Here is a 24,153-nt window from a genome sequence, read left to right on the forward strand (position 1 = left end):
TCGAACTGCTAGGTTGGCAGGCGCTGGGACCGAGCAACGGGAGCGCACGCCGCCACGGGGATTCGAACCACCAACCTTTCGATCGGCAAGCCCTAGGCGCTGAGGCTTTTACCCACAGCGCCACCCGCGTCCCTTTGAGTTGTTTAGTTTGTGATTTATCTCTCTGCGTTCCCAGGGTGTGGTAATGAACTTGGCTGAGATTTCCTTCATTGCAAAGGGTTGGACTATATGCCCCTCAGCAATTACTACTTAGTCACCACCCTTCTGATTTGAGAGATGATGGAAAAGTGTGCCATTGGGAGTAAAGTAAAACTGTTGGAGTTAGTGATTTGCTATGGGAATACCACTAAAGGTGTGTGTGGGGGGTCCTCAGTATGCTTTCATGGGAGCCATCTGTGCAATCCTGCTTTGCAAGGAAGCCCAACTCCCCAGTTCTGACTGTGCAGAGGCTGCAGTTGCCCAGTGATAACGGAAAGATACTCTGCACGTGCTTAGATGTATTGCTAAATGGGTATAGTTGGAGGAGGTGGGGTAATGTACCTTCAATACCCTTCCCCTTTCTGCTTACACTCCTGGAGAGCTGAGGCTCAATACGTATATGCTTGAGGCAGAAAAGCCAAACCGATCTAGCCATATAGATAAGCTGAACAGTGATCGATTGCTTGCCCTTTCAATTATATCTTCAAATCTGCGCTGCCTAATGGTCGGCTCTGCTCGGGAATGGAGGAAGGGAGCTTTTGACACTGCTGCCTAAGCTGCCCTTCAATGGAGCTGGCGGTCTCCTCGCCCAACGCCAGCCTGCGCTTCTGCTGCACTGCCTGCCAAAGAGGTCTTTTGAGGACAGAGCAGAACTGGAGTGTCAGGTGCTTTCACTTCCAACTGGAGGGGGGGCACCTCTATTGTTCTCTATTTTTATCTTCCCGCCTCATTCCCTGCAACAAGTGCAGCGCAAGGTAATGCAGCCCCGGCGGCAGCCCCGCACCATTTCCAAGGCAGGAAGGCGCGCTTGCTTGCATGGGGCTCAGGACCCGTCCTTGGGAAGCTGGAAGGAAGCGGGAAACAGGGAAGCGGAGGGGCGCCGTCCCTGGGCTGCCGGGGGGCCCGGCCTGCTGCTCGGCCCGGAGCGGGGACTCTGCAGCGCAGCTCCGGCACAAGAGCCCAGCGGGGAAGCCCGGGAGTTGCCATAGAGACTCGCGGCGCAAGCAAGACGTGAGCTCCCTTCTGCCGAGCCGGAGGGAGAGGAGTTAATGGGCTGACCCACAAAATCTTCTCCGGAGAAGCCAGCGGACCCAGAGCGGAGCCGCATCGAGGGCGCCTTCGAGCGGGCGAGCAGTCCCGGGCAGGCGAGGGCCATGCCGCCCGCCGGCCCCCCTGGCGCGCCCCGTCGCCTCCGGATCCCCAGACGGGGCAGCTGATCCATGTCCGCCCAAGTTCCGCGGCGTCGGGTCTTCGCTCTTCCTCGGCCTCCGGAGACGCCTGAAGCGCCTGTTGCTCGCCCCGGGCGGCGGCAGTTGGAGGCAGGCAAAGTCGGCCGGGCTGGAGAGGGAGCCCGGGGAGCCTGGATGCGGAGCCGACGGGCGCCCGAGCCTTGGCGGGGCAGCCGAAGGGCACGCGCGGACGCACCGCCGGCGGAGGGCTGAGGAAGCGAGCCAGCTGCCTCCCCCGGACCCCTCGGCCGGCTCCGATGGGCACCAAACACTCTTCGCGCTGCCTGCTCCTCAGGAGGAAAATGGCGGAGAGCGCGGCGGCGGAGAACACCGAGGTGAGAAAGCGGGCGGCGCGCACCCCCCCGGCCCCCTTGGCAGGCGCCCACCTGAGCGCGCCCCAGGGCCGGGCGACGCCAGCGCCCAGCCTCGGCTCCCCGGCCGGCGAAGAAAGGGCAGCCTCGCCGCGGAGACGGGCACCTCTCGTCCTCCCTCCGGCCCCTCGCCGAGGGGTCCGCCGGGGCTTCTCCCTGCCCGGGGGCGCGCGGGGCGGACTCCTTTTTGCGCAGAGTGGTAGCGGAGGGTCTCCCGGCCGGCCGGCAGGACCACCTTCTCCCAGCCCGGCCGGGGCTCCCTCCTCTCCGGCAGCCGCAGATCGGCGCCTTCCCGGGCGGGACACCTCGGGCTGCTCTCCAGCGGCTGCCTGGGGCGGAGCGGCGAGGGCAGGATGCAGCCCGCAGTGCCCGGCGGAGCTGGTCCGGGCGCCGCAGAGGGAGCGAGCGGCGGGGCGCGCGATCGGGTCGGGTCGGTCGGCTCCACGTGGCGAAGCAGCCTCGCCGCGGAGTCGGAAACTCCTTGGGGCGGGAAGGGCTTCCTTCTCGGGACTCGGGGCTGCGCGCAGGCGGGCGCCCGAGGAGCCCGCGTCCCTTTCCGTCCGCAGCTTGTCCGCCGGGCTCCCCTCCCCGAAGACTTTCGACCGGCCGGCCGTTTGTCCAGGCTCGCGCAGGGCGCTGACCTACTTTGCCTGGGTCTTGGCTCTTGCGGGGGGAGGAGGAGGGTGTCCTGGAAATGTTTAATTCCCCCCGCATCGCAATCTGCCTCCAATCTGAGCTCCACAACTCTTCGCCTACGTGCAAGAAAGGTTTCTAAATGCGCCTGAACGCGAGGCGGCTGGAATGATCTCAAAGGAGAATGATTAAAGCAAAAAAAAAAAAAACCGAGGCGGGAGCCACATGGCAGGTGCTGCATGGAAGCTCCTGCAAACACTTTGTGAGGGAGACGATGCTAAAAACAGCAGCAGGCGGGCGGAGCATCTGCAAAGTGCCGGAGGAGCCGCGCGCCGCGCCGCCTGCAACTGGGGTTCGCCTGAAGGTCACAGCCTGGCTGGTTAGAGTTGTTTTACCTGAGATGAGATGCTTGAAGGTGGGGGAGCGTATTAGCTGAGACCTTAAACTTTAATTATTTGAACCACGTTATGTTCTCCCATCCTCCTCCTCCTCACCCTGTGAAGGCAGGTAGAAAATGTTCAGCTTGGAAACGGAAAGCATTGAGTTTGCCCTCCTTAGGCTGCATCCAAATGACCTGTGGTAGCCAGGTAAAACCTCCATGTTCAAAACAACATGCCCCAGAATACCAGGTGATGATTGTGATCTGTTTGGCTGCAAAGATTTCTGCTTAGATTCAGCAGGCTCTTCTCATATTAAATGTTTGCTAAAGGGAGAGTAACATTATAAACTAATTAAAAATGGGTAGCTATTCTCTACTGAAGATAGAGTTAACAAGATAGCGGTAAGTTTATCTCTTACAACATATCTGTAGTTCTTACCTTACTAACTCTATGTTATAACCCACCCTCTTCTGTTGTGAAGTTAAGGCGTTCAAGGGTGCTACTGCAAGTATCAAATCCCACCTTAACCATAAACTCGCTTTTGTTTCTTCAGTCCAGTGCCGTGCGGTCATTGGACTAAGGGACTAGGCTAGTCTCCTAAATGTTCCCCTGGTCCCTCCTTCCCTGTCCCGGGAAGCTTCCGCCCTGCTTAGGGAGGGAGGTGCGATGCTCATTAGGACGTCACAACGTCACACGCATGACACTGACTCCCCATGCCTCTCACAAGCTAGCACCTCTGGCCCTAACTGTTCCCTATGAAAAATTTCACCACACACCACTGCTTCAGTCATTGTTTGAAGAAACTTCAAGACATCTCTGTTTGAATAAATATTGTTTAAGAATGAGTAAGAAATTATGGCGGGTCTGTCAAGCCTATATTTGTTAACTTGGACCTAACACCTACATTTAATATTATCTTCAAATAATTATCTACTAATGTAGTCTACTATTGACCTCTGTCAGATGATGTATCAGATGCTTTATGATACTGCTTCTTTCAAATTAAGACTACAGAATCTGTTTTCTCACTGGTTAAACTTTAACTGCATGCTGAGTCAACTTATTGTCTTTTATAACTGATATTTTCAGTGACCAACAATGTACCTGCCATTAATTAGTCATAAAGATATAAGAGGCATATTGTACCAAGGAATTCCATTAATTAACAAACTTGATAATACTCTGGTTCAGCTTCATAGATTTGATTTCTTCTGGTGACTAGCAAGTTGACAACTGGCGCTGTGGGTTAAACCACTGTTCCGCTTGGGCTTGCTGATTGAAAGGTCGGCGGTTCGAATCCCTGTGACGGGGTGAGCTCCCGTTGTTTGGTCCCAGCTCCTGCCAACCTACCAGTTTGAAAGCACACAGTGCAAGTAGATAAATAGGTACCACTCCAGCAGGAAGGTAAACAGCATTTCTGTGCACTGCTCTGGTTCGCCAGAAGTGGCTTAGTCATGCTGGCCACATGACCTGGAAAAACTGTCTGTGGAAGCAGACAAATGCCGGCTCCCTCGGCCTTTAAACCGAGATGAGCGCCGCAACCCCAGAGTCGTTCATGACTGAACTTAACGGTCAGGGGTCCTTTACCTTTTTACCTTTACTGTCTATTATCTAAAAACTACCCTGTAAACAAGAACTAATGAACTGATGACTTATTGAACTGATAAGCATTAGCAATTGATTTCCTGAATAACTGATAACCAATGACTGATGACTATTTTGAAAGTGATTACTAACTATTAACAAGAGCAGGTGGGTACCACTGATGTTTGATCTTGTTAGACTGACCTGCTTCTTCAAGGGAAGTGCAGCCTTAATCCAGGGAAGGTGTCCTTTGCAACTCATGGACCCCCCATGAAGCCACCCTCCTGCTTGGATTCACATCCAGGCACTGGTCTTCTTTTCCTGATTCTGATGGTGTGGAGGGGTAAAGCTGGTGTCTTCATCATTGTGCGCCACCTCAGCCCAAATTCCCTGATTTTGCATCATTTCAAAATGGCCTCATATAAGTAGCATGGGGAACAATAACACTGCTCTGCTGGCCATATGACAGAAAGCCATTGACTACATGAAATAATTGCTGGAGGATGCAGGTGGTGGAGAAATAAGTTTCCCTTATCATTGCTTCCACAATAATACACTGTTAACCCATATTCAGTCAGACTCAGCTTTGTACCACTGCATTCTCATAGTCACCCTTCCTCCTTCATCACATACACGTCTCCGAGTACTTCATGGTGTTGGCAAGGATACCCAGGAACAATTGCATTGAAGGCCTACACATCTCACGATTCCCACAGTAAGAGAACGGCCTCAACAGCAGTGCCAGCCGTATCAGCTAGAAAATTCTTCAGAGCATTCAGGAAACAACCTGATTCTATAATTCTCCAGGGCAGACTATCTCAATGGTTCTCCTCCTCTGCAGAGGCAGAGAGGCGCATCCAGCTCAGACCTCACCAGGGAATCATTTGTCCATGACCGTGTGCTCAAATCAGCTTTGTTGCAAAAATCAGGTCATGTTCTGCCATATTGGGACAGCCCTGTGGTTCTCATGGAGGCCATTAAATCCTGAGCCAGAGCACTGGGGCCACCTGGAGATGAATGTAGAATTCTCCCAACAGATTAAAAATGCTCTATACAGGCCATGGCTCTCATCCATTGAAATTCTAAGGAATATACTAAATCTAAATTAGATCTATTCTAGATATGAGTTTTCTCTTCTGATGTGTGTGCAGAAGAGTGGCTAGGACTTATGAGTGTTTTACAGCCTATATTTCCATACTTTGCTGCATATTTTGTGATTTTAAATCTCTGCTGTTCTCTCACGACATTAAAAGCAAACATTAAAAGCTTCTCTGAACAGGGCTGCCTTCAGATGTCTTCTAAAAGTCTGGTAGTTGTTGTTCTCTTTGACATCTGGTGGGAGGGTGTTACACAGGGTGGGCGCCCCTACCGAGAAGGCCCTCTGCCTGGTTCCCTGTAACTTGTAAAATTTGGTGGAGATTTCAGGCAGCATCACCTTTGATGTAGTGGCTGAGAGATGGAGCCTGCAGGCCACCAGCTCACCATCACCAATAGCCAGTTTAAAATGTGACACACATTTGAAGCAGGTCCTCAGGCGCAGGGAAGTAGTTGAGCAGGTGGAACTCACCCTGCCTTATCTTGAAAATGTATTAGCCATCAGCTCCACCCTCTAACCAACTGAACTATCTACAGCGGCACTGTTAGCTTCTTTAACTATATAGGTAAAATGGCTGCAAAACTTTGCTCAGAAACTTCCACTTGCCTAATTCCATGTTAGATCAAACAAAAGATAGTACGGATAATTGAACAGTGACTTTACTGATGTTGTTCATGTTACTGTGGAACATAAGCAAGGGATGAACTAAACAACCTTCAAGATATAGCTGCGAAATCCATGAATCTGTGCAAAGTTCCAAGTGTTTTCTCCCCAAATTTGAGAACATTTTTGCTAGCTAAAACATATAATGATTTTTTAAAAATGGAACACAAGTAAATCATGTATTTTCAAGTAAAGTAAACATATGGTGCCTTTTTCTAACACAGGAAATGTTGAAGGATGAGGTGCGCACATTAACATACAGGAACTCCATGTATCATAATAAACATGTTTTTAAGGATAAGATTGTATTGGATGTTGGAAGTGGCACAGGGATCCTTTCAATGTTTGCAGCAAAGGCAGGAGCCAAGAAGGTTTATGGGGTAAGAAGAGCATTTTCTGAAAAATCCCGTCACATTTGCATGTATATTTTTGCAGCTTTGTAGCAGCGTTGCCAACTTTTGATTTTAAAAATTTAGATGCCCACAGTGAAGTTCAATGGACTCTGACTCGTCCGGATATGGAGCCAGGCAAAATGTTCTGGCAATCAATCAAAATGTCTGGCTTTTATATTAAAAATTCTAGCAATTGGCCAAAAAATCAGCCAGGTCAGTTCCCCTCCCCCAACCATGTTGGCAACCCTACTTAGAAAGGATCTGCACTAGATATTCTTTCCATCTTGGTGTCATTCTCATCCATTTCTTTTCTTGCTACATGTCACATAGTACAATCTTTTGTGTGTTTTCTCCCAAGTCCCACAATTTGCAACGGGGCCTACGGACAAGGAAATGTGCATAGGATCGTACCTACAGATAATTCCTTTGGCTCTTTTCAGCCACATGGTGTGTCCTAATATCTGTGAGGTTGGAGTCAGACATTTGTTTAGTGGTAAACAAGGTGACTCAAGTTGAATAAGTTCCCTCCACAATGTGACTGAGCAATTTCTAACATGGCAGCTGCATATTGAGATTGTGACTCTGCAATTCCTGGTTCAGATTCCTTTGAAATATTTTCTGGAAATTGATGATAATTAGATCTGCCAGTGTTAAGTTGTGGGTGAACATATTAGACGACACAGCGATTCTTCAAACAGCTCTTCTTTATTCAGAGGCCAGAACAGAACTGAAATGAAGGGCTCAGCCTGCTTATATAGAGCTCCAGTACCACGTTATTGTAATTATTTTCTAAAACTATCCAATCATTGAACGTCACTTTCGATCCTTCATTTGCATAACTATCTACAGTATCCCCCTGCTGGCCCAGGGTGAGAACTTCAGTACATAACAGCCAGTTAGGCTGGAAGGGGGTGGGTTAGAAAAATATTTCACTGTGGAAAAGGGTGTCAGTAACTCCAGAGTGATTTCTTGGGGAAGGTTCTAACCCCTCATCAGAACTTTCTGACAGCCAGTCACTCTTCCCCCACACTTTGCGCTTTATTTCTTTGGCTCTCTTCCAGACTAAGCTGAGCCAGAAGCAGCTTACCACAACATCCAGGTAATATCAAAATACAAAGCATTTTGTATTTCCTCCTGTCACTAACATACACTGCCAAAGCACTAATTTAAAAGAAGTTCACATAATAAAAAACAAACAAAAAGGGATAAATATGCAATTATCTACATTATGAAAATACAGTAATAGTATATAAGCGTGTTGCCCAGAGTGGTGGCACAACCCAGCCAGATGGGTGAGGTATACATAATAAAATTATTAATGATAGAATAGTGATATATAGTAATAGTATCAAGAATAGTAATAATCAATCAATAATATGACAGTAAGTAAGTAAGTAAGCAAGTAAGTAAGTAGTAAGTAAATTTTTATTTATACCCCTCCCTCCCCGGCCAAGACCGGGCTCAGGGCGGCTAACATCAAATGTCAAATACATTAAAACAAATCAAACAATTGATTAAAATAGTTTAAAAATTAGAATCAGGGTAAAATTAAATAACTGCCCGCGAATTACTGCCACAGGGGTCGGGAACCTCAAGTATTCATCAGGGCTAGCTATCCATGTTGGTCCCACATGACCCGATAAAAGAGGTAACTTACAGGGTTCCATAGAGGGGGGTCAAACTGCGCCCGAACCAATGGCCAGGCGGAACAGCTCCGTCTGCGGAAGGATGTAAAGTCCTGCAGGGCCCTGGTCTCCTATGATAAAGCATTCCACCAGGCTGGGGCCAAAGCCGAAAAGGCCTTGGTCCTGGTTGAGTTTAACCTCCTTGAGGCCCGGAACCTCCAAGATATTATTATTTGCGGACTGTAAGGTCCTCCATGGGGAATACCAGGAGAGGCAGTCCCGTATTATGAGGGTCGTAGGCCGTATAGGGCTTTAAAGGTTAAAACCAGCACCTTAAACCTGACCCTGTACTCCACTGGGAGCCAGTGCAGCTGGTATAGCACCGGGTGAATGGGATCTTGCAGCGAGGACCCCATAAGGAGCCTTGCCACGGCTTTCTGCACCAGCTGGAATTTCTGGGTCAGTCTCAAGGGCAGCCCCACGTAGAGTGAGTTACAATAATCAAGGTGACCGTCACATGGATCACTGTGGCTAGATCAGGGCGAGAAAGGTAAGAGACCAGCTGCTTAATACAGCGGAGATGGAAAATGCCACCTTTGCTGTGGCTGCAACCTGCGCCTCCATAGGGAGGCCTAACAGAAGTGTTATCAAACTAAATACCTGTCACACATTACTCAGATACAGTGTCACACTTGGGTTTTCCATTAAAAATCCACTTGGCACAGAGACAGTGAGCATGCTAACTCCCTCAGAGTGATTTAGAAACAATGCTACAGTGTTGTCCAGAGGTATTAGAAAGTGGGCCAAATTCCAGGAAAAATGGCCTTGGCAAGCCCCCCCCCCCCCCCCCCGCCGCCGCCATTGAGCGCAATGAGTTTTGACTATATACGAGTTTGGCCTTGGACACGATCTCCAGAAGGTAACCCCCACGCAAGTTGCAGGCTTACTGTAAGGATATTTTAGCTAGTCACCCACTTCCTGCAATGTGGAAACAAGGAGCCCACCTATGTTGAGTCAGACTGACCTATTTCTTTGTTAAATCCAGGCTATAAAATATTTAAAATATTTATGGCTAATAGATTTAAAACATTTATTGGCAGCTATATAAAGGGTGGCGCTGTGGGTTAAACCACAGAGCCTAGGGCTTGCCGATTGGAAGGTCGGTGGTTCGAATCCCCGCAATGGGGTGAGCTCCCGTTGTTCGGTCCCAGCTCCTGCCAACCTAGCAGTTCGAAAGCACCCCCGGGTGCAAGTAGATAAATAGGTACTGCTCCGGCTGGAAGGTAAACGGCGTTTCCTTGCGTTGCTCTGGTTCTTCAGAAGCTGCTTAGTCATGCTGGCCACATGACCGGGAAGCTGTCTGCAGACGAACGTCGGCTCCCTCGGCCAGTAAAGCGAGATGAGCGCCACAACCCCAGAGTCGTCCACAACTGGACCTAACGGTCAGGGGTCCCTTTACCGTTATATAAAGGCAGCAACTGATTTGTGAGGGGTTATGTTCCAGACTCCCATACTCGTTGGCAGGGCCTGTGTAAGCTGGCCCCGTTCTGCCCCCTTTTTGACTTTTTGGGTCACTTCCAGGGTTGGTATGATGCATGCTTGTGGGGTTGCACACATATTGGACAAACCTAAAATGATCACTGGCTGTACGCTTCAACCAATCTGGTTTTGTTCCAGGTCCAATAATTACTGATCCAATAAGAAAATGATTAAACATTCTTCATTTTAATAGAGAAAGGGAATATCATCACCTTTAGCAAGTGTCTCACTTGATATTTTTTTAAGCATTTGAATGTGTAGATCCAAATTATCTAATGGAAGTAGTTTAAAATTTGGATTTGTAAAAAAAAAAACTTGTAAAAACTTCTGGAAGGCATATATGATAGAAGACAGGCTGCAATTAGAATAAATAATTCAGATTCTCCAAAATGTGCTCTTAGTTGTGGAATGAAACAGACTGCTCTCTGTTGCCTCTGTTATTTGTCTTAATTTTAGAACCATTAGCAATTAAATTACACAATGGCCTCTCTGGTACGGGAGTGGTTATAAATGGAAGTGGTTATAAATGGAAAAGAACAAAATTTAGGCCTCTATGCACATAATATAATTTTATGCACCTCTGACCCTATTACAACAGGCAACATATTATGTACGGAATTGGAGCAGTTCTCCAGGGTCTCCGGATTGCAAGTTAATTTTCAGAAATCAGAGGTAATGTCTTTTCATACACCACTCCATATACACTTAAAACAATGTTGAAGAGTCCAATAGCTAGGAAAAGTTTTAGATCGCTGGGGGTACAAATGACCTATAATTTGAATGTTAGTATAATTATAGCACTGTTTGAAAAAACATATGTACAGATATAATACATTGGAATAAAATGAGACTCTCCATTACAGACAGACTGGCCACATCCAAAATTATGATTGCACCTTAATTGCTCTTTTTCTTTCAAACGCTGCAAGGTTGAATACCAATAGCTCATCTGAACAATCAGCAGAATTGGACCAACCACATTTTTAAAAATCTTTATTGTATCTTCACCCATCAACCAGTTGGGGCATTCCAAAATTAAGTAACTAAGTAGCTATTATGAAGCAATCCAACTTAATCATATGGAATTGAGGTCATCCAGTAAGAGAACCCAGTTGTCAACACTGAAGGATAAAGAAATTGGATGGTGTTCAAACAGGGGTATTAGCATTAATGAAAAATACGTTTTGATAGTTGAGTTGGCTTGCTAAGCCTTATACTCTTATGTCATTTAGAATATGGGGAAAATGGGCAAAAGTTTTAGCCCCAGTACTGTCACTGTCACTTTAAGTTCAGTACAGCATCTTCCTTTATCTCAAAATAAAAATAGATAATAAAATGTGATTGTATAGAAGACCAGTTATATTATTTGAAAGGTTTTTATAGCAAGGGACAACCTCTTACAGCAGCAGAGATTACGTTTAGAAAATAATCAGATTTTATGGTTGTTAGGATATCAGTTTCCTACACATATACAAATTTAAAAGGATTAATTAAAAAGGAAGCTATGCGGAAACTAACAGAATTTGAAAAGATAAGACGAAGCATAATGACTAAGGGATTAATTTCCCTTCTATACAAAACCTTGATTGAGAACCAGTTTTGAGAACAAAATCTAAAAAACTGGTGAGAACTAAATTGGGATATAAATATTGATGAGGATAAATGCAACTATCTGTGAACAAAAGCACCATATACATCTCTGTCAGCAACTACTAGTAAATGTTCACTAAAAATTGTGCATGGATGGTGTTTCTTATGCAAAGTCCAATAGCTTCTTATGTAAAGTCCAATGGAGAGGATACGAAATTATAGTACATATGAACACATGTGATGGGAATGTCCACAAATAGGGGAAAAAATGGAATTGTCTTTTAAGAGCTATCTCAGATTACAGCTCAGACAATCCCAATAACCCCAGCATTAGCCTTGCTTAATTTATATACTTCAGATATGCACCAATTAAGAAGTAAGGAATTAATTACCGTATTTTTCACCCTATAGGATGCACTTTTCCCCCTCCAAAAATGAAGGGGAAATGTGTGTGCGTCCTTTTGCTGAAGCCTGGAGAGCGAGAGGGGTCGGTGCGCACCGACCCCTCTCGCTCTCCAGGCTTCAGGAAGCTATCCGCAAGCCTTGGGAGCCCGCGGGAGTTCCTGCCGGGCTCCCTAGGCTTGCGGATAGCAGCCTGTTCTGGGGGCTGGGGTCGGAGGAAGCTCCCCCCGGGGGAAAATTTTTTTTCTCCCCCCCCCCCCAAAAAAAACCTAGGTGCGCCCTATGGGCCGGTGCTCCCTATAGGGCGAAAAATACGGCACACATTTATTAACAGCAACCAGAATGGTAATAGCCAGAACTTGGAAAACATTGCCATTACTGAATATAGATCATTGGTATAATATATTCTGGCAACAGACATAATGGAAAAGTTGTCACAAGAACTGAACATGGCAAGGGCACAGAAAAATAAAATAATGTTTACACTCTATGGTATGATTTTATTAACTATACAAATGAAATATTACATGGATGAGAAATACCTAAAACATATACTGTATTATGGCATGGATAAGCAGGCAATATTCTTTAGTTCCAATTTGATTTATCGAATAATCCATTGATTTTTTTTGTAATCACCTCATTATTATGTTTTGTATTCTCCCTCCTAGTGATTCATTTTTTTTGTTAGTTTTGTCGTGGTTTATTATTTATGTTTGTACAAAGAAATTACAATACAGTGGTACCTTGGTTTAAGAAGAGTCCTGTTTACGAACAATTCGGTTTACGAACTCCGCAGAACCGGAAGTAGTGTCCCGGTTTGTGAACTTTACCTCGGTCTAAGAACGGAATCTGAGCGGTGGAAGGGCACCAGCAGTGGGAGGCCTCATTAGGGAAAGTGCGCCTCGATTTAAGAACGGTTTTGGTTTAAGAACAGACTTCCGGAACAGATTATGTTTGTAAACTGAGGTACCACTGTAATTGTTTTGTGAATGCTTTGTTACTGATTTACGGTAATTAAAATATTAAAATGAGAAAAAATGAAAGAAGCATATCACATTATTTACTAAAGCACAGTTGGTCTATTTTTGCACTACAGACTAAAAGAAGGTCCTCTAAAAGATTCCTCACTTCGCTAACCAGTCAGCAATTGCCGGAAGTCATGAAGGAAGTCATGATACGAAACCAAGCTATCATTTTGGGGGTCTCAAAGGGCTGAACTGGGGTTCTTAAAGGGATGGAATGGGGAATCATGACTTCCGTGGCCCCAGATCTGGAAAGAAGGTGGTTCAGTATTTAGTCCTAAATGGGAGAAAAGAAAATGGAGACTATGCCTCAATGAGCATATATACACTAAAAACTTAAATTTGTATTTCCCGCTTCTTCTAGATACATATTTTCATATTCTGTTTTTTCTCTCTCCATACAGTTTCTGGCATGATTCAAATAAAATGCCTCTCATTGGTTCTGCAATACTTAATGCAAAACACTTTCTCTTTCTCTCCTGCATCCTTTAGATTGAATGCTCCAGTATATCTGACTACTCGGAAAAAATTGTCAAGGCAAATCACTTGGACCACAGTAAGACATATTTAAGGAAATTAGTTGTGCCTAGTGTTTCTGATGTATTTACATACCCATGTTTGCATTTTGGTTTATGGATTTATTGTGATTAATTTTTTTAACACACACACATACCTTTCTAGGGTAAAGGTAAAGGGACCCCTGACCATTAGGTCCAGTCGTGGCCGACTCTGGGGTTGCGGCGCTCATCTCGCTCTATAGGCCGAGGAAACGCCGCAGCGTACAGCTTCCGGGTCATGTGGCCAGCATGACTAAGCTGCTTCTGGCAAACCAGAGCAGCGCACGGAAATGCCGTTTACCTTCCCGCCGGAGCGGTACCTATTTATTTACTTACACTTTGATGTGCTTTTGAACTGCTAGGTGGGCAGGAGCAGGGACCGAGCAACGGGAGCTCACTCCGTTCGTGGGGATTCGAACCGCCGACCTTCTGCTCGGCAAGGCTCTGTAGTTTAACCCACAGCACCACCCGTGTCCCTTTTTTTCTAGATTATAGTCCTTCTATAAATATTCACTAAAAAGAACCAGAGTATTCACACACATGAAAACATCTAAGAAAAAGGTAGAGTCCTGTTGGATCAGACCAATAATTCATCTAGTCCCATGGTTTCTGGCTTATTAGGCCCAGCAGACTCCAAACCATGCCCACCTGTCATCAGGTGTGAGCATCATGCACAGGAGGACAAGTGAAAACATACCACTAAATTCAAAAGGAAGAATTGGGAGTGTGCCCTAAGTATGTGCCTAGTTCTTCCTTTGCAGCCGTGGGCTTAAAGTCATCCTCTAACAGCACCAGGTGTTTCACAGGTGGGTGATGTTGGTGAAATTTGGAAACACGGGTGAAATTGCACTAACAGCTTGGTCCAAGTCTGGAACTTACCATTGCTCTCCCAGGCCTTTGGCTAATTTAACAATATATAGCCTTTTTTAATGGGGGATTGTTTCTGTTTGCTACTATGTTAGGGTTTTTTGTTTGTTTTTTTGTAAATCATTTATTATGTATTTTATTACATTTTATATATTTATATGTTGTTCTAAGATCTGGGTATGATTTTCATGAATACCAGATCATAAATTACCAAAATAAACTGATAAAACTTGGTTCGATAAAAAGTAAACCTCAGGCACTTTCCAGATCTTAAGGGTAATTGTTGGCCACCAGACTCAGCTCATATCTGTATCTGTCACTTTGGAAAGCAGCACAAGCTGCTCTGAGTTCCTCTGCTGAGTTCAAGTTGTGTTTTGTGTCTAAAGCTGTTTTGCTGGAAAGTAAGTTGCACCATTCACCATTATGGAGAAGGAAAAAATTGCTCTGATGTTTTCTGTCCTGACAGAATTTGCAGTTGCAGAAGGCCCTGCAGAGTAGCTGCGAGGTTACAGGCAGAGTTTGGGGGCTGGATGCCTGGATTTGTTTAGAAAAAGGAAACCTTTTTTCATTTTATATGAAATCTGTTCTTTTTTGCTCCTTACAGTAATCACAATATTTAAGGGTAAAGTAGAAGAAGTTGAATTGCCTGTGGACAAAGTAGACATCATCGTCAGTGAATGGATGGGTTACTCGCTTTTCTATGAGTCCATGCTTAACACTGTCATCTTCGCTCGAGACAAGTGGCTGGTAGGTGCTTTGTATATCACACCTGTTGCTGGAATGAATGGCCATTAGTTTGCCAGTCATTGTCCTCCCCCCATCAATACCCAAAGTTAGCTTGTTGGAATGGGAGTCATTCTGAGACTCTCTAAAAGATCTGCAAAGAGGGTGAAATAAACAGAGAAATAGATCTGTTTGATTTTTAGAATCAAAGCTTCATTTTGGAGTGACACCCTGCAGTTCTCTAGAAGTAATTCTCGTGACTTAGTGACATGAAGGATTTCAAAGAAAGCAAAGGTGGGTGTTTTGGTAGGAGCAGTTCAAAAATATGATGTCTTTGTCAAGTGACTAGATTATAAGATCTATTTCCCCATAATTCATCAACAGAAACCTGGGGGGCTTATGTTTCCAGACCGGGCTGCATTGTATGTGGTAGCAATTGAAGACAGGCAGTACAAAGACTTCAAAATCCACTGTAAGTATGTAGATATTGCAATTCTTCTATGCATTTCATACAAGCTGTTTGTTAGCTGATATTGCTGTGGAGAGGATTATTGTATTCCTCCATCAAGTGCAGCCTGTATGCAAGTCCAAGGAGGTCAAGGCCTAACACACACAACTGGACAAGGGCCAAGCATCCCTATGGTAGGCCAAACAACTTCAAGAGACTTGCATCACGCTCTGTCTGAAGGTGAGCAACTTTGCCCTCAAAGTGCCTTGTAACCTTGCCACAGCAGATTCCTGAGGTCTCCAGACTCAAAATTCTGCTTTGGACTTCTATTGTCAAAAAGCTTTGCTATCACATTTCTCCTCATGTTTAACCAAAATCTGCTTCTTAGAAACTTCCAACCTTTAGTCCTGCTATCTGGAGCAAAAGAACATCTGCTTCATCTACTGTGTGACAGCCCTTTAGATATTTGAAAACAGCATTTATCCCTTAATCTTCTCTTCCCTAGGCTAAACTTGCACGAATTGCAAATGTTTCCCTTTTATTTGTACTGACCTTTGACCTTCTCCATTTGTTTTGACAGGGTGGGAGAATGTATATGGCTTTGATATGACCTGTATCAGGGATGTTGCCATGAAGGAACCCTTGGTGGACATTGTAGACCCAAAGCAGGTGGTGACCAATGCCTGTTTAATAAAGGTTTGGCATTTCTAAAAGTATAAATTTAAAACAATGTTACTTTAAAAAGATTTCTGTGACTTCAGGGATCCAGTACTTTGGTCTTTGTCCTTTCGCTCTGACTTTTCATGCTGCTAATCAGCTTCAAATGTTGATCCTTCTATATAAAAGCCACACAACGGTGTTCCATTGTACTATAAAGGTAAAGGTACCCCTGCCCGTACGGGCCAGTCTTGACAGACTCTAGGGTTGTGCGCCCATCTCACTCAAGAGGCCGGGGGCCAGCGCTGTCCAGAGACACTTCTGGGTCATGTGGCCAGCGTGACATGGCTGCTCTGGCAAGCCAGAGCCGCACACGGAAACGCCGTTTACCTTCCCGCTAGTAAGCAGTCCCTATTTATCTACTTGCACCCGGGAGTGCTTTCGAACTGCTAGGTTGGCAGGCGCTGGGACCGAACGACAGGAGCGCACCCCGCCGCGGGGATTCGAACCGCCGACCTTTCGATCGGCAAGCCCTAGGCGCTGAGGCTTTTACCCACAGCGCCACCTGTGTCCCTCCATTGTACTATGGCACAGGCCATAATGCTGGTGGCTCTGCTTCAGTCCCCTCTGGTCGAAAGTTGCAGCTAGTAAATGCCACTAACTAATGGAAAGGATAATTACTATGCATGATCTAGTCCAGGAAAAATGGGTTAAGGGGAAGTTGTAAATGTGCATCCTGGATGCCCTTGGTGGTGGAGAGGGGCAGTGGCTGCCTCACGACAGTTTGCCATTTCTGAATGTCTATAGCCAGCTTCCCCTTCATTCTGGTGAGCCTTTGGCTTACTGGAGAGCTTAATATTAATGTATATAAAGTCTTAAGAGATGTTGCTATATTAGAGATGCTCATAATTGAATCCTTTGTACGTGTGAAGAATTTTTATGTATTCGAATTACTGTAGCTGTATGTTAATTGAAACCAGTTTGTAGTGATGATATATTTTAGACTGTTACCAACAGTAATTTATTTTAGCATGTTTTTTCTTTTCTTTTGTGGAGATTTGTAATTAATAGCATTGCAAAAGCACCAGTGAGAAATTTGTGGGTTTTACAGTTATGGCGAAACATCTACGTGCTGTTTCTGTCATCCCACCCACTTGGGAACGGCAGGGGTCAGGATGTGGTGTAGCTCAACACCCAAAAACACCACACTGTGATGTACACACAGATGTTGTCTATGTACCTAGCTCCCAAGAGGGAACTCTTGTGTTGGAGAACTGTGGAGAAAGAGCAGTTTATTACACAAGGGCACAAAAGGGGGGACTTTGCAAGCAATTTGCCTCTTGATCACTCCTAAGAACTTGCTCACATTGCTAAAACTCAAAAGTCTTTTTATTTAACGTGCACTCTGCCTCAATACTCAGGCACAAAGAGCCAATAGCAACTTTCACTTCACTACACCAAGTCTTGAAGGAGCATCTCCACCCCCATCGTTCTACCACTGAGGTCCAGCTCTGAGGGCCTTCTGGCTGTCCCCTCACTGCGAGAAGCCAAGTTACAGGGAACCAGGCAGAGGGCCTTCTCGGTAGTGGCACCCGCCCTGTGGAACGCCCTCCCACCAGATGTCAAAGAGAACAACAACTACTAGACTTTTAGAAGACATCTGAAGGCAGCCCTGTTTAGGGAAGCTTTTAATGTTTGATGCATTACTGTATTTTAATATTGTGTTTAATATTGGAAGCCGCCCAGAGTGGCTAGGGAAACCCAGCCAGATGGGCGGGGTATAAATTATTATTATTATTATTATTATTATTATTACTGTTATTGAATGCCAGGGCGCAGCAATCTACACTAGTAAGCATGGGAAGAGAGGAACACTTGCTGTAATGGATCATTGCTACAACTGTCCTCCCACCCGAATGCCATATGGGAATACTGTGTCTTTGCTCAATATTCTTCCTCCACAACAGTGGGATGAAACTCATCCCATTAGCTGCAACAAAGAACCTACCCCACTCTGTTTCTTGACTTGCCATTTGTGTGGGTTCTGTGACAAAATTGTCACACTCGCTTTCTGTAGATTTTTTGGGATTCTTCTCAGAAGTGTGTGTGAATACACACGAGTGCTGGACACAAACACCTGTGGAGGGTTCAGACACATGCTTTGCAACAGTGCTGGTGGAGGAATACAGGCCGCAAAGGTGGCTTGAGGCATGTGTTGTTAACCTGGAATGTGTTGTTTGTAACATGTGGACAGCCTTGCCACTTGAAGAGTGCGTAATGAGTTTTGTGTGTGTTTCCCTCCTCCTTTCTTTACCTCAGTATGATTAGATAAGTATGCAATATTTATAGGCTAGCCCAAAATTTCTTTTGAAAATTAAAAGGTGTTCATTGTGGGTGTTACTTTCCTCTGCCTGCTCTGCTTCTTTGCAGCAAGTTCAAAAGGGTTTTGCAAACCATTGCCTGTTGTACCACTCCCTGCTGGAGGGTTCCCAGGAAGGGGAAGTTATAGACCAGGCTCCTCCAACCTCGGCCCTCCAGATGTTTTGAGACTATAATTCCTATCGTCCCTGGTCCTGCTAGTTAGGGATCATGGGAGTTGTAGGCCAAAAACATCTGGAGGGCCGAGGTTGAGGAAGCCTGTTATAGAGCTTTTGTAAGTAGTGGACCTAATCGAGGTACTGCTGCAGCAACCCAGGGTGGCCAAGGAAGTTTTGGCAACAGTAGTTTGGACAGAGAAGGTGCCACTTCCCAGGCAGGTTCCAGTTGAGGACTCACATCAGGGCAGATGCAAGAGGTTGTGTTTGCACGAGGGGTTTGGGCAAGGATGCAAGGGCAACGTCACCAGGGATATAACAGGCCAGATACAGGAGATCATTCTAGTTAGACAAGCAGACTTGCTTACCTAGGTAATATAAACTGCCTAGCCTTGGTATTTTATATTGATGTTTTCTGTGGCTTCTCTCTTCTCCTTCTGCAACCCCCAACAATACAGGAAGTGGATATTTATACAGTGAAGACTGAGGACCTGGTGTTTACCTCTGCCTTTTGCCTCCAAATCCAGCGCAATGACTACATTCACGCCTTGGTTACTTACTTTAATATAGAATTTACAAAGTGCCACAAGAAAATAGGGTTTTCTACAGGTAAGTTCTTTCTTTGGCTTCATGTGGGTTCTGTCTCCGATTACAGACATCAGGGTCAGAAATGTGGTAACACTGAGTGGGGTTTTAAGGGATCAATTATTGAGGTTAGAAAATGATCACATTAGTAACATATTTTAAAACACAATAAAAGGAAAGGATTATTGTGGTGTGCTTCTTGATTATTTTTGTAGGGAAGATCAGGGCAATTAACAAATATTTTAATAACATTAATGGCATAGGAGTTAAATAACATTAGTGAAAAGACAAAATATTATGTAAAGAAACTTACAAATGTTACATTGCTCACCATGGAATCACCTGACAGTAATGCCAGTGTCAAGATACTTTGTTAAATCATCTCCATTTCATTGGTGTAAATATAAACAATATTAGATTGGTGGGGAATTTCTTGCATGTAATCTGTCTCCTTTTGTAGCTCCAGATGCCCCTTACACCCACTGGAAGCAAACCGTCTTCTACCTGGAGGACTACCTAACTGTAAGAAGGGGCGAAGAACTCTACGGAAGTATATCCATAAAGCCAAATGAAAAAAATGTGGTAAGTTGGGTTCATGTAACTGAATTTAGATGATCAGCTTAGGAACCTATGGGTGTCTGGGACAGGTACCGTATTTTTCGCACCATAGGACGCACTTTTCCCCCTCCAAAAATGAAGGGGAAATGTGTGTGCGTCCTATGGGGCGAATGCAGGCTTTCGCTGAAGCCTGGAGAGTGAGAGGGGTCGGTGCGCACCGACCCCTCACGCTCTCCAGGCTTCGCGGACCTCTCCGCAAGCAGCGGGAGCGTTCCCGCTGCTTGCGGAGACTTGCCTGCATGCTGAAGCCTGCGCGCGCTCAGCTCAGCACGTCCAGGCTTCGCGCACCTCTCAGCAAGCAGTGGGAGCGCTCCCACGGCTTGCAGAGAGCTGCCTGTTTGGGGGCTGGGGTCGGGGGAAGCTCGAGCTTCCCCCGCCCCAGCCCCGCGCCTGGGGGGAAAATAATTCCCCCCCCCTTTATTTCCCCCCCAAAAAACTGGGTGCGCCCTATGGTCCGGTGCGCCCTATGGTGCGAAAAATACGGTATTTCTGAAACATTTGTTCATGGACATTTGTTGAAAAGTACCTGAAACTACCCCAGGACGCAATCATTTTTGGTTGTCTGATTTGACTTTTGACACTTTAGTAGATCATATTTAAAAAATGGATCTGATTTTTTTCAACATCCAATCAGGTTTCAAGATCTGTCAGTTGTTCTGGTTAACCAAAAACCACCATGTAACAAAGCTATTATTTCACAGTGCAATCCTTCTCCAAAAGCAGGCCCCATTAAGTTCAGTGGAGAACATAGAAGTATTGGAATAATTGCTCTACCTCAACTCTGATCACATGGCCACCTCTTCCTCCTGCAATGGCTGCCGGCAGCTGCAACCACTCCCTTCAGATCCATTCCAACAGAAAAAGAGGGGGGAAGAAAAGAATTGGCAGATGTAAACACAGGTACATGCGAGGTCAGAATGGCAGAATGCAGAATTATGGAGCTGCACTTTGCAGTTATGTGCATTATATGCAGGGGAAGTGCTGCCTTTCCCTGCCTTGCCACTCCTGCCACCACCATACCTGTTGCTGCTTCTCTGCCCGCCCTGCCGCTTCCGCAATTTTGGGGAGGTGAGATCTTGCACGCAATCTTGCATGGCTTCAGCCCAAATCATCACTGCTACCAGTGGTGCATCTGTCCCTGCAGAGCTCTTGCCTTGGGGCTTCTGCTGCCTAAGGCAGCTGCCTCAGTATGCCTAATGGCCGAGCTGGCCCTAATTATGTAGCAATGCTCTTTGTGCTCCTTACTACCAGAAGCAAAATACCTTCTGAGTTACCAGGGTAGAGGCTTCTCCATGATGCCCCCCACCCCAATCTGCCAGATGCTCTCCCGTAAAAGACACAACACCAACATCCTTAACATTTTGGCACCAGCTTAAGACTTATTTATTTGCCCATACATTTTATGTTTTTTAATGAAACATTTTATTGTTCAAACCCATAGGCCACCACGATTCAAGATAAAATACATGTGAAAATACAGTTCAGTTTAGCATATTCCATCAATCAAGACACGAAGTAAAGGGACACTGACCATATAAATTTGTGCCTAGATCAGGCATGTCCAAAGTCCATTTCAGGGGCCTAATCCAGCCCACCAGTCAACAACTTTGGGGGAAAAATCATAGAAAAGCTCAACAACTATCAAATCTGGCCCTCTTAGAAAAAAGTTTGGACACCACTACAAGCATCCCATTCACTCCACTAAGTTTTTTTTATGTCTGGCTCTTAATTTTCTAGCAGACAGAACACATTTTGCAATCTGGATGGTAATAGACATGTCACTGTTTTCTAGCAATGTACTTATATGTTCCAGCGGCGTATCTGTTTGACAGGAGGCAGAGGACATGGGTGCAAAATTTATACCTTGCGGACTCAAACAAGGAGCAGTGAGATATCCTCAACTTCACTGGAGTCACAAATACAACTTCCTACAGAGTACATACACCAAAGCCATAAAACTGATTTTCTCAAAGGAGCTGTAGTAAAGTATTGCTCCAAACCAAATGCCATTTTAAATAAAGGTAAAGGTAAAGGTACCCCTGCCCGTACGGGCCAGTCTTGACAGACTCTAGGGTTGTGCGCCCATCTCACTCAAGAGGCCGGGGGCCAGCGCTGTCCGGAGACACTTCCGGGTCACGTGGCCAGCGTGACATCACTGCTCTGGCGAGCCAGAGCCGCACACGGAAACGCCGTTTACCTTCCCGCTAGTAAGCGGTCCCTATTTATCTACTTGCACTTAAGGGTGCTTTCGAACTGCTAGGTTGGCAGGCGCTGGGACCGAGCAACGGGAGCGCACCCCGCCGCGGGGATTCGAACCGCCGACCTTTCGATCGGCAAGCCCTAGGCGCTGAGGCTTTCAACCACAGCGCCACCCGCGTCCCGCCATTTTAAATAAAGGGCAGCAAATAGGATAACGATTATTACATTTATCTGATTGAATAAATGTCTTATCATTTAGAATAAACATTTATTCCTTCTTTGAAAAACTGTTTAACTTTGGTAGAAGAGAAAGTGGATTAACTTCCATTTTAATCCCATAAGCATACAGGGTGGTTCAAACAGAGTTTACCCAAGAGTTTGGGGCTGAAGTCTGGAGTTGTTCTTGAAAGTGTTGGGGGGCAGGGGGAGCAGGTGAGAACCATTCACACATACCAACTTCAGCCAGTGCAAAGCAAGTATAACGCGAGCAAAGGTTTCCATAGAAAGCAATCCCGTTTCTGCCTTTAAAAGAGGTGCAGAGGTGCCTTGAGGGACAGCTAATAGGAATTCCATGAAAGAATTCTGCACCATCTCCAAAACAGAAACATTCGTCTACCCCAATACTTCTGTACCTTACATTAGTTGTGAGATAATATTTGTTTGATGGTGTATCTTAGTATGTACTGTTCATTGTGTGATTTGGTCAGCTGCTTTTATATTAAGTTACGTTCCCACGCTATGTTATTTATAGATCATGGGGGCGTAAATATTTTCATAACTCTGCATAAATTGTTCCTGCTAAGTACTTGAAGGATGGAAGTGGGGGAGCACAAGCTGAGTCAAATGCTGAAGACCCCCAGATATATTTCCCTGTATTCAGAAAAGGGCTAGGATTTTGTTTTTTGTCTTTGTTTATTGGCTAAGTCACCTACTGAATTTAAGAAAGGAGGAAGCTTTGAAGCAGAACCTTCCAAGTGCTAAGATATAGTCCTATGCCACACAAAAATTATTCTTAATCTGCATTACAGCGTGACTTGGATTTCACAGTAGATTTGGATTTCAAAGGGCAGCTCTGTGAAATTTCTGTATCTAATTCCTATAAAATGCGCTAATAAGCAACTGTCTTCACAAGAGAAGAAGAGAGCAGCAATTCCTGGTCTGGTCTGCACATCTCAAGCTGGGAACAATTGCGTCCAGATTTTCAAACTACCTGAACTGAATAGCTGAAAAGTCCTTACAGCACAAAGCACCGGCTGTGGATCGCTAACATGAATGTATGGATATAGTTTCTGTCTAGACTACAGTAAACAACCCTCTTTGTCAAAACAAACAGAACCCACAGCCCACTAGGCGTATAACTTACTATGAGTAAGATTCTTCCAAGCTTTGCATGCTATATGTATTTTTTCTTACTGAAAAGATCTTTTACGACATTGTTGTGCATAGATGACAGAGTTATATTAATAAAGTATAGAACATTAGTCTCTGAACTGGATTTGTTTCCGTTCCAGCTAGCTGAGAAAACATTGAAATTGCAATCCTGAACACACATTCTGCTGGAACCAGCAGGATGGACATGGGCAAAATCTTTTAATGAATCGAGCAATCTTTCTTACCTGTTTACTGTACTTTCTGGAAGATGCTTGAACTTGTTAGTACAAGCTAGGAGTTGATTTAAAACAAATAAGCACCATTATTTTATGAATACAGTATTTGTTCTATTTCTCTGTCTGTAAAAGTGGATTTTGGTTCCTGGTTCAACTGCAGCAGTGGCAACGCGGGACGTTGGAATTGTCGTTTCCATTGTGGTGAGTTGTATGGAACTGTCCCAAAACATGCAGACTGAAGCTTTATGAAATGGTGTGTTCCTTTCTTGCTGTAAACAAGAAAAAACAAAACATAAGAATAAACAAAAATAAATAAACAAAAGCTTTTTATTTATTCATCAACTCCTTCTTTATTTTTCCCTTGCCTGATTGATATAGCATGCAGAATTCTGCAATCCTTGGTGCAGGATTGCCTGGGTGGAAAACCTTCCTTTAACCACAAATAGCAGTCTGCTTACCCACAAGCAGATCCACTGCTGAAACGCCCCATGCTTTCAATTTAGATAGCTTTCTGTGGTTGGCAAAAGCTTTCAGCAGTGTAGTGCAGGGGCGGGAGGAGAGAGACGTAACTCACCTTTTAGCTGCCTCGTGCCGGAGGTGGGCAGCGCCAGTGCAAAAGAGAGATGGTCTT

General features: G+C 45.2%; 1 protein-coding gene across 8 annotated transcripts; it reads left to right on the top strand.

Moving 5' to 3' along the window:
• The first annotated feature begins 684 nt into the window (after window positions 1-684).
• Window positions 685-23,856, top strand: PRMT8 (protein arginine methyltransferase 8). Of its 8 annotated transcripts, none has more exons than XM_077934470.1 (9): window positions 685-1,762; window positions 13,220-13,283; window positions 14,756-14,898; window positions 15,259-15,346; window positions 15,903-16,018; window positions 18,972-19,122; window positions 19,559-19,680; window positions 21,530-21,737; window positions 22,114-22,937. In XM_077934470.1, exons 1-9 carry the CDS (start codon window positions 1,685-1,687, stop codon window positions 22,128-22,130), a joined length of 987 nt encoding a protein of 328 aa, XP_077790596.1. In that variant the 5' UTR covers window positions 685-1,684; the 3' UTR covers window positions 22,131-22,937. The 8 variants fall into 8 exon arrangements, with proteins under 8 accessions (XP_077790596.1, XP_077790595.1, XP_077790594.1 ...); XM_077934469.1 differs by lacking the exon at window positions 685-1,762 and adding an exon at window positions 6,345-6,534 and having other exon boundaries at window positions 15,903-15,991; XM_077934468.1 differs by lacking the exon at window positions 685-1,762 and adding an exon at window positions 6,349-6,534.
• Window positions 23,857-24,153: the final 297 nt, after the last annotated feature.

The sequence above is a fragment of the Podarcis muralis genome, chromosome 9, assembly GCF_964188315.1.
Source record: "Podarcis muralis chromosome 9, rPodMur119.hap1.1, whole genome shotgun sequence".
In the NCBI taxonomy this organism is placed as follows: Eukaryota; Metazoa; Chordata; class Lepidosauria; order Squamata; family Lacertidae; genus Podarcis; species Podarcis muralis.